General features: G+C 37.9%; 1 protein-coding gene across 2 annotated transcripts; it reads right to left on the reverse strand.

Moving 5' to 3' along the window:
• Positions 1–327: 327 nt before the first annotated feature.
• On the reverse strand, positions 328–10,888 carry LOC115923063 (basic phospholipase A2 pseudexin A chain-like). 2 transcript variants are annotated; one of them, XM_030983220.1, is made up of 5 exons: positions 10,703–10,888; positions 7,818–7,909; positions 6,551–6,716; positions 3,713–3,840; positions 328–1,133 (listed from the first exon to the last, which is right to left on the reverse strand). In XM_030983220.1, exons 2-5 carry the CDS (start codon positions 7,885–7,887, stop codon positions 1,000–1,002), a joined length of 498 nt encoding a protein of 165 aa, XP_030839080.1. In that variant the 5' UTR covers positions 7,888–7,909; positions 10,703–10,888; the 3' UTR covers positions 328–999. The 2 variants fall into 2 exon arrangements, with proteins under 2 accessions (XP_030839080.1, XP_030839079.1); XM_030983219.1 differs by lacking the exon at positions 10,703–10,888 and having other exon boundaries at positions 7,818–8,131.
• Positions 10,889–11,286: the final 398 nt, after the last annotated feature.

Genomic DNA, 11,286 nt, shown 5'->3' on the forward strand with positions numbered 1-11,286 from the left:
GAAAAGACATAACGAAGAAAAGTTTCATACTCCTTGTAAGAAGCCTAAGGCCCATTTCACTTTAATATTTTGTTGTATAAAACATACACAAATTATTATGAAAGGATTTTTTTCTTCAAAAGCAAACAAATTATTTATTATCTTTTCTAATCAAAATTGATTTTTGTCTCAACATACTTTTCCTTAACGTAAGGTTATAGAAAGATTGAAGAGAACACTAGTATGTATTAATAAAATCAATTATTAAAAAACTCTAAATTCCAAATCTAGACTGCAGAGCCTGAATTCCTTCAACATTATACTTCATAATTATGAAAAATCAGGCAGTCTACAGATTAATAACTCCCTTTCCCAACTCCAGGCAAAAGGGACTACAACGCTGAACAGATCCCGGTATCATGAACTAGTCACTTTCTTTTTCAACCCCCACTTCAAGTAAAAACAGATTCCATTTTTTTTCCTCTTAAGCTATTAATAGTAAAGTTCAAGAATTTTGCCGTGGAATATGCGGCTATTGATGTAATAAAAAGAAGAAAAAGGGGGCAATCATCAAAAGTACAATAGGCACATTCAAAAAAGGAATCTAAATAGGCACATAACATGAAGGATAAGTGCACTTGGTATAAATAAAAAAGGGCATTTTATCAGATGTAAAAAAAAAAAAAGATAAAAAAGAGAGGGGCACTTTTAAGTTTTAAGTAGATGTAGTATACCTGCCAAAAATGGGCCATATTTCCCCAACCCCATCCCCGCACCGCCTCTGTTATTGATCCCGCCTGGTTTTAAGTGTGATGATACAAAACAAAATATTATATTATTGTAAGCGCTGTGATATAGTGTACTATGAATATCGTAGCTAAATGCCTAATAATAATAACAATAATAATAATAGTAATAATAAGTAATTTAACAAATATTTGCTAAAAGAGGGGTCAAGATGGGAGTATGACTAGAACTTGGAGTTGGGGTCAGAGTTGGAGTCGGAGTTGGATTGGGATCTTAAGAACAGTTATCCTTGTCGTAGCCCTTGTACTTTTCTCCATCGTAAGTCTCCTTAGCTTGAGCGAAGCAGTCTGCCGCATCCTTATCACACTTGCAAGTTCTTTTCTTACATTCCGTGTTCGTCCACCCGCCTAAAAGGGGAAGAAAAAAAAACGATACAATTAGTCAAATCTAATCTTTAATAGAAATGTTGAGAAATAACATCCATTCATCCATTCGGACTCCCCTGCCCCTTTTCTCGACCAAGTAATAGATATTTCAAACGTCAAATCTGGTCACAGAATAATTAGGTTAAAAATGAAAAAATCGAATTAGGACAACGAGATAAATAGCAAGAAAAGTATGTTTCAAAATTAGGGGCCTTTGTAAATAACTTGAGAAATTGACAACTCGCTCATGAGTTTGTGACGTCATTTGCTTTCTATTCACCAATAGTTTTGTATAAATTCCACATGTTTCCAAGAATCCCCTTCCCTGAAGCCCTTGCCTAAGTTAAACATATGGCTTGTTATAATCGTGAAAAGGTCCATGTTATAATGGTCTCAAATATTTCCGACATCGGTCTCTAATAAAAAGATGAGCCATTTAGGGATGCACCCTTATCAATTCGCTCACCCTCGTCAATTTCATAACGAGAATGAGGTACAAACATTTCTTAAAGAGCCCAAAGCGTGTAAATAGCTAGGGGGTAGAGGCCAGGGGGCACTAATCCCCCAACACAATCGAATGGTGGGTAAGAAAGGGAGAACAAGACAAATGCGACTGCGTCTCCAATATGCCTGCGCTTAAATACAGTTGGGATCAAGGCTTTATTCTTGGAAATATCACAATGAGAACGAAAAGTCAAATATTTCATGTCGATTGATCTTTACGACCTCTGACCTTTGACGTGAAAATCCCAACATCTGATCACTTGTCTCCCTATTGTGATGCATACTATAGTTACAAGTCTTAAATTCACAAGTTATTTAATAGCTTTAAATAGTCATTGATTTGGTCATAACATTGTTAAAAACCCTTTAATTTTATGTTAATTGACTTGCTGACCTCTGACATTTGACCTTTGTTTATCTAACATCTAATCATGTTGTCTCATTTCGGTGATTGAAGCTCATGGCTCTAGTCGTACTTGAGTCGACATTGCGATAACAGTATTGAAACACAGAGATTTCATGGAAATGAACCTTTATGACCTTGAACTTTCATCTATTTTCCCCAAGAATTTAATCATATTGTGTTTCGACGGTTAGACATACCCGTATTTTGCCTGACGTGATTCTCGACATATGAAAATGAGGCTAAAACCTATATCCTCAGAAATTTGCCTCTATGAACTTTGGCCTTTGACCTACTTACTCCGAAATCTAGTGAGGTCCCCTTCCTATGGTGAAACAAAGTATCACCAGGTTTAAAGCTTATAGCTTCAGCGGTACTTAAAGCCACACTATCCTACTTGTAGCTACTTGCTCCCTCTATATAGAAAGCAATGCCTAATCGGTGACCATTGGTCCCCCATTATCCTCTTTTTCTTATGTTAATTGAGAGCTGAGTTGATGAGATAACCACCTGTTCAGTGACCTTGCAGGGCGGCCTAATCCCTCCTATAAACTAGTACAGATAAGCTTTAAGATATCGTGATAACGAGAAAGATGTGACGGACGCGTACGGAGGGATGGACGTAGGGACAACCCTAAAACATAATGGCCCGAATTCACAAAGGAGGTTTGTCGACAAACCAAGGTTTTCGTGCGTCATATGACGCGTTTCGACGCGTTTTTACAAACCAGGTTTGTACAAAAACGCGTCAAAACGCGTCATATGACGTACATAAACCGAGGTTTGTCGACAAACCTCCTTTGTGAATTCGGGCCAATGCCTCCGGCACCACCTTCAGTTGGCGGAGGCATTACAAAAGAGGGGGGGGGGGGGGAATAGGGAAAACGAGAGGGGAATGGAAAGTGATAAGAAGATGATCGAGCCCTTTCCCACACTCTATTCCTTTCAGTTTTATTGCGAATGAACCTCTAGGAAGAACAGAGCACGGCAATAAATTAATATCTCTGAATAGAGCAATACATCGGTTGTCTTTTCGAATAGTTGTTTTCTTTATTTTCAAATATATTGTGTGTCTTTTAAACGGATAATAAAAGCAAACCGAACCAAACTAATTGCGTATTTGCAAGTTGGACGGTGACCCCCTTACCCCTCACTGATGCCACCCTTCAATGACTGCACCCCCTCCGAATGACGGTTTAGAGGAATACAAAACCAGCAAACATTATAATCCATTTTTCTGTTTCAGTGATAAACTACTTACAATAAGTTTGGTTAAATTGTACCCTAATATTGACGAAAAATAGGGACATGCATGTTTGATTGGTACAACTTTATACACAAATGTACCGTAAACTAAGCAATACCGATACCGGGAATTATCGGGTAAGAAGTAGCTAGAATTGAGTAAAAAATTCACGAAATTATGTTTGTAGAGCCAACGTAATAATAATAAAATATAATGATTTTAATTTTATTTAATATAATTTAGAATGTATGCTTGAATATGAAGTTATCGCCCTTCTGACCTGTAATGAAAGTTGTTCTAATGATGGTTGTAAGTAATAAATTAGAATTAGAAGGGCGTAAACTCATACGTCTTAACATAGAGTTAACGTCCTTCTTGCTCTACTGTAAGCCGGTAAATAGCACTCACCGGTAATGCATGTACAGCTGCTGCTGCTCCACTTGTATGTGACCAAATACGGGCTGCAAAACCCAAACAAGCCGAGGCTATTATCTGCGATGACATCATCATAGCATTTGTCATGGGCCTCGCAGCATCTGTAGAGAGGAATGATAACACCTCTACGATAATACACCAGTTTACGGTTATGGGCGCCATTTTAATTTACGAGTAAACAAACCGTTGACCCCTAGAGGTCAGTTGTTTACGCGTAAGATAGCGCCCATGCAAATTTGATGCGAGCGCACAGCGCAGGCAGTGATGTCATCAATGTTTTCAGATGCGCATGTATTGTAGCGTCACTGCCTGTGCTGTGGGCTCACATCATAATTTGCATATGGGCGCAATCTTGATTACGCGTAAACCACTGACCTCTAGTATCTGAATTTCGATGGGGAAATCACATTTCTAGAAAGTTCAATTCCTGCCCTTTCATATGACACCTGAAACAGGAAAAATGAGCCAGGAATAACAAAGTTCGGTTTGTTTAAATTAATGCTTGCATTTCCATAATTTGATTAAACGAGTTCGTTTTCACTGGCTGCCTGCCGTAGCAATAAACAAAGTTGACAAAAGACTTAACAGTCAGACCGCAGCGCGCGCGTTAATGAGGCTGAAAGCTGATTTTTATTCAGCGATATCTGGCGATCACATAACATTTACGTCTGCTGAATTTCCATGCGCTTTTCAGTGAGATTTGTAGGGGTGTACATGTAGCTGCGTTTTTGGTCGTTAACTTCATTCAACATGGCAGCATGCAACGGAAAGTCACTCTCGAGATTTTCAGCATCAGTTTGATATGTAATTTGCCATATTTCGCAATTTGTAAACAATAATCTTCACAACTTTTATTGACGCTATTTTTGTAACATTTCAACTGCTGTTTTGACCCGGGAATTTCACTTTTGGTTCCTGACTTTGGGACAAAATAAATTTGTCCACTTTGAGATTCGTTCGAAAGATGAAAAGTCACTGATCAAAAATATGTCAAAACCTAATTGACGCAAAATCATGTTCTTTTTATAATCATAGTAATTAAGACCCTAAAAACCCGGAAATTACCAATTTGTTCTTTTTATGATAGCGCGAAATTGTGTGATTTCATACTCGTGCACGCTCGCCGTCTGAGCAATGGCAATGCATAACTGATTATTAAACTCCAGGGAGCTCCGCCGCGCCATCGACTAGCCGAAAAAAAATTAGAAAAATGATTAAAAAAGAAATATAGTATAAAAGAATCATCTACATGGCAGGTGAGGTATTTGATCTCGGGTCCTTAGATTGTTGTCAAGACGGCTTGCGCGCACGTTGCATTACAGGCGCACGCCACAACGCATGGTTACCAAAATGTGGTATTCAGAATGTTAATAAACCAAAGCGAAACATATGTGACCTAGTTGACGTAGTTGACCAATCAGAATTCTTTATTATCACATCGGCAAAATTTACTACTTTTTTTAATTATTCATGAACATGAGCGTGATCTTTTTTGGTTCCTGACTTTGGGACAGCGTAAAATATAATAATTTTGATATCATTGTAAAGAAAAATATTTATGCTTTATGCTGATTATAACATCTTCTTGACGCAAGAATGATTTCTATGTGAAAATCAGCCCTACTCTTTAGATAGATTTATCGTCGAAAAACCCCATTTTCAAGGCGAAATATCTGTTTCCAAAATATATCTAACATGATTGTCATATAAGTATATAGAGAGTGCAACTTCTTATCTTTAAAATAAGACCCATTTCATGAGAAATGAACAATTATAAAGGCAAAAATTGCCGATCGGGAAGACCGTCTGCACTACTCATTACGTATGCAAGACACGTAAATTCTTGCATACGTGCTGAATAAAATAGAGGGTTTTCGCACCGGCTGCGGTCTGACTGTTAACTCCGTTTCGTTGAAGATCAACCATGCATCAAGTCTTTCGTCCTCTTTCTGCATGGCTGATTGATACTCTTACTACTACTACCAGGCGCGTACGCAGGGGGGGGGGGGGGGTTGGGATCGACACCCCCTCAAATTTTGTTTGTGTGTGTGTTTTGGAGGGAACCCCCCCCCCCCCATTTTATTTTATTTTTATTTTATTTTTTTAATTAAAACAAATAAATGCTAATGGTGACTTAAAAAAGGTGACCTCCCCCCCCCCCCCCCCCCCCCAACGAAACGAAATGTCGATCGGTCAAATTTTCTAATTTCGGGACAAACAAATTATTTTAAAAAAATGCTCTTCCCCCCCCCCCCCCCCCCCCCCCCCCCCCCCCCCCCGCTTATTCAGCGGCTGGCTGAGACGTTGCGAAATTAATTTTCGGCGCGATTTAAAAAATTTAACCCCCCCCCCCTTCGAAAAAAATCCTGCGTAGGCGCCTGACTACTACTACTACTACTAATAATAATAATAATGTAATACAAATATTAATAATGGTAATGACAATATTAATGATAAAAACAATGATGATAAAAATAATGATGATACAAATAACGATGCTAACAATAATATCAATAATAGTGATATCAATAATAATAATGATACATGATTATGACATTTTACGTAATCGTTGCTGATGGAAAGTGCTTCGTACTACAGTTATTAATGTATAAAGTTCAATTATTATTGTGCGAACCTACACCTAACAAGCATTGCTTTCAAGTATGTACGTAGGACTATAAAACAATGTCAAAGATATTTCAACGCTAATTTCTGTTATATCATTCCGTTTATTATTGTCTGTCATTGTTTATAATATGTTGAACGAAATGCAAATAAATTCGCTCTGTATAGAGCGACTACTACTAATACCTGTCTGTTGCATCCACCGGGGTTCCTCCCCCACCAAAACCGCAGTGGCAACCGTAATTATTGTAATCCCAGCCCGAGCTACCGGTGGCGCATTCAATCATACCAAGGAACTGCACAAGGTTCCGTTTATTTCGAGTGAGAACGGGAGAACCATCGTCAGACGAACCTGTATCAGGAAGGGAAAGAGAGCGAGAGAGAGAGAGAGAGAGAGAGAGAGAGGGGGAGGGAGTGAGAGGGAGGAAGGGAGTGAGAGAGAGAGAGAGAGAGAGAAGAGAGATGAGGGGTGGGTGAGAGAATTTGTGAACTTCCTCTTATATCTTTGTTTTCTTTGTATGTACTACCTCTTATATCTTTAAATTTCATTATCAATGTCAGTTGAGAAGGATATCATAGTAGAAATTGCTCTTCAAATGCCGCTATATATTTCAAATATGACAAGAAAAAGCAGAAACGTTTGGACCAATCATTCATGCCACATTGAGTGATTTCAAGTTGGGTGTTAGTGTTAGTGTTAGTGTTTAGAGCAGTCAAGAGCTCTTAAATCGAGCGGAAAATTTACTGATGAAATTAAGAGCCCGATACCGATATTAAAATCGATAGCTTAACACCAGCCGTGACGTCACCACATACTTGATTTCACAACGATGATTTAAAAATAGTACATCAAAACTAAAGATATCATGAAAAGTACAGAATAAATTTACACCTATTTCTCTGGTCTTATAAAATAACTAATTTTACACAAAAGAATATATGAATTACCTGTTTCACATATTTGTATTTGATCGTCAGACAATAAATTGGCGTCGTTCGTGCGTTGACTGTGTGCGGGTACAACACTAACACCGAACTGGAAATCAACATTTGCTTAATCCCTAGGGGCTAGTGTTAGTGAATAGGACATTTGTACGTAAAAGATTAACACCAGCAACAAAGGTCGGTTCAGCAGACGACAATTTTGCAAAATCGATAACACTAGCTACCGGAAGTTGACGATATTCAGAGGTCAAAGCCTTAACACCAGCTGATTTCCATTTCGGTGTTTAGGCTTGCGTTATTGTTTATTAAACACTAACACCAGCCTTAAACACCCAACTTGAAATCACTCATTGTGTGTGAGATCGTTTCAGGCGGTTTATTGCAGAATTTAATCACATGACCAGTGCACAAGGTTAAATGTATGGGACGCATTTTTTTTACTGGAACTAAAAGTTGAAAAGAAAGAAAGAAAGATAGAAAGGAAGACCAAAAAATAAAAAAAACTCACCTAATTTATGGGCCCACGACAAGCAAATCGTCACGACGAGAATAAGTGATGTCAATGTCTTCCGATCCATTCTGCGCAGTATCCTTTTTTCCCTATGTTAAGAAGAGTGACGGTCAAAATATGATTGTCGATTTAAACTACAGTGTACATGTATCATTGTTTAGGCCAAATTATACACTGTTGGTCATAATGGTGGAATAATTATTTTTACCCCAATTTATGGAATGATTTTGACAATGATTTATTCCTAGAAGATCTAGATAATCGTATATATTCTCAGATTTTATTGAATAATAATATGTGTGTGTTTATTTTGCGTGACTCCTTTTAACCCCCCACCCTCGAAAAAATCCTGCCCCTGACTGAACCCAAATGCAAGAAAAAACATTAATGATGATAAATATCAAAGTAATTGACAACAGACTTTCATATAAAAGATAAAATATCCCTGATAAACTTTATCCACGTTGTATCACTCAATGAGAAGGTTACCTAAATCAAGGGATGCGAATGAAGTCAAGATTGAAATCATCATAACGAAGAGAATATCATACATTTTGCTTGTAATAAGCAATTCTTTGAGTCTTCAACTGCCTAATAGTCAATGTAAATAAAGAAGCAATTGTTCTGGAATGAAATAACACACACATAATGGCTTTTGACCCACATTCATTGCTTCAGCCCGACCTTGGTACAAGAGGATTTTGACAATGCTTTTTGAAAAGCCTGCTGTTCAGTCATCCTTTACAGTACATTCATTAAAATGGTATCATTAGCGGGGTATTAGTTCTCCTTTATAATAAAATATGATTCAAGGTTACACACGTTGTAACATTCTAATTAATAGCTACCAAAGTTGGGTACACTTTTTGTGTATACGCACTGCATAGGCAAGGGTCGTGCTAAGTTGCGTTTTTGCGTCCTGGACTCATACCCAAAAACAAAATCTCACGCACAAATTTCGAAAAAACAGTAATTGCATCCCGTACGACGCAACAGCAATTCCCAGGTCGGTTTTTGGAAGCTGGAGAAGAATCATTTTCGCATCGTATACTGATTAAAATTGCAATGATTTACACACATATCCAACCTATCCATATAGTGAGTACCGACCCATCTGTGACACTAATAAACAATTCGCATGGATTGAGACTAATTTTGTTCGATATAATTTGCATATAATTATGCGCAGATTGAAGAAAAAAAGAAAGAAAAAGAATTTTGACTGACAGGTCGTCTTCTGCCTACCTGTATAACTGAATGGAGTGTTTTTAGCCAGATTCTGGCGATGAAAGTGTGAAATTTTCTGAACAAAATAGGCTTTTACGATCGCTTTTACGGAACTGATTTTATGTTTCCACAAACTGCCGAACTCGAAAGCTTTGCCGGCATGCCTGACGAAGCCTCCGCGCTTTTGCTGAAATAGGTTCGCTAAATCGCGCTTTTAGGTAAATTAAACTTAGCGGGAATCAAATTGAGTTGTTTGCAGGGGCCTTGGTTGGGACCCTCAGAATTTGCTTGGGACAATTTATGTATAATTTTGTTTACTATATTCACAAAAGAGTATGTCCCAGTTTGTTACCAATTATTTAAATACATGTAGAATGTTCCACTTACCCTGATGAAAAGGAAAAGAAAATTGTTTAAAATGTTTTATTATGACCAATAAAATGACTAAATACAAAAAATTATAATATCCAGTCTATCCAAATTAGCTACTACTTTAAGGGGGAAAAGGCAAGACATTAAATCCCCTTGAATCATATCATATCAGATTTTCTTTATAAAACTGTGCACTTTATTAACGGGTTTGAACAGATAAATATTTCCACATTTCCACATGCACTGAGAGCACCTAAAATTATCGTCTATGTGGATGATTGTCTGTCAGCCGATGGAAGTGTGACATCAATCCCTAAATCTCAAAGATTGGAAGCAGCAAGAATAAAACAAGTGTTAAAGGTACTTTGTCCCATTTGCAGGCCCAACAAATTAAAAGGTTAAATTCCAACGGCATTTGAAAGATAATCCTAATTTAGAACTTCCCTAAAAAAATAGGTGGCTTGAAAATATCTTCAAGTGGGAAATAACGACTATAAGTTGTCGAATCGACTTTAGAGATATAGAGCGGTAGGCCAAACAAATCTCGGGGTCCGTATGGATCCATGAGCTGGCAGAAAAACCAAAAAGGTGGGCCCCCAAGCAAATATTGAGGGTCCCATTTAAAGGCCCTGCAAGAACCTCATTTTTTCCACCTGCTAAATGCGAGACTATACATTTACCTGAAAGCGCGAAAAACTTGCAAATGCGAGAAGTAAAAGCACGGAGGCATCGTGAGGTATATCGGCAAACTTTCCAAATTACAGTCCAGTAAAAGCGATCATAAAAGCCTAATGTGTTAAAAAAAATCACACCCTTTTATCGCCAGAATCTGGCTAAAATCACTCCATCCAATTATACAGGTGCGCAATAGACGAAATGTCAGTCATTTTTTTCCCTCTTTTTTTCCCCTTTTTTTTCTTCAATCTGCGCATAATTATATGCAAACCATACCGAACAAAATTAGACTCATGCACATCGTTTATTAGTGTCACAGATGGGTCATTACTGTTATACTATAACGACAGATTGGATAGATGTATAATTCATCGAAATTATAATCAGTATACGATCCCAAAATGATTCTTCTCCAGCTTTCGGAAAGCGTACCCTTGCCTATTATGATGGGGGTGACCAAAGTTTGCAAAGATTTTTTTTAAATATTAGGAAATGTGATTGATCCATTATCCAGGTATAATATCTGTACAAAAAGATGTCTACATTTGTTGTGCTTGCTTTGCTCGAGCTCAGAAATTTTGTAAACTGAAATGATATATTATACTCACTGTTTGCCTAGATCCTGCTAAATGCGAAGTGAGGCGTCGAGTCCTCTTCTGGAACGTGTAATAAAGGCGTCAACAATGTCTATTTCGCAAGATAAGAGGAGAGTTTGTCTCTGGGTCCTGAGTCCGGTCTGACAGATGCCAAAACATGCAGTGTGTCGAAGAATATATAGGCTGCGTGAGTCTGTATTTCACCGTCTGGTGATGTGACATTGAGCAGGTACCTGATAGGTCCATGGTTGAATCACGTGGTCCAAAAACGACACCAGAGGAAAATACATATAATTAAAGCTAACCAATCAAACGAAAGAATACATATCTCTCGCCCAGTTAGGGATGCAAATAATAATCACGTGATGAAGTGGCCTGGGCATTCCGCTTAACAAATAGAAACCTTAGTCTGTTCCCAGACAGAAAAGACACAACTTTAAATGACGATGGGGGGGGGGGGGGCTGGAACGAGGGACTTCAATTGCATCTGAGTACTTTTCCCACAATTGAAGTAATTAAATCTACTGTACTAGCGAACTTAGACAATTCCAAATCTTCTGTTGCAAATGTAAACATGTAATAATGGGGAGATTAAA

Source organism: Strongylocentrotus purpuratus, unplaced genomic scaffold (assembly GCF_000002235.5).
Source record: "Strongylocentrotus purpuratus isolate Spur 01 unplaced genomic scaffold, Spur_5.0 spur5_scaffold_13, whole genome shotgun sequence".
NCBI classification, from domain to species: domain Eukaryota; kingdom Metazoa; phylum Echinodermata; class Echinoidea; order Camarodonta; family Strongylocentrotidae; genus Strongylocentrotus; species Strongylocentrotus purpuratus.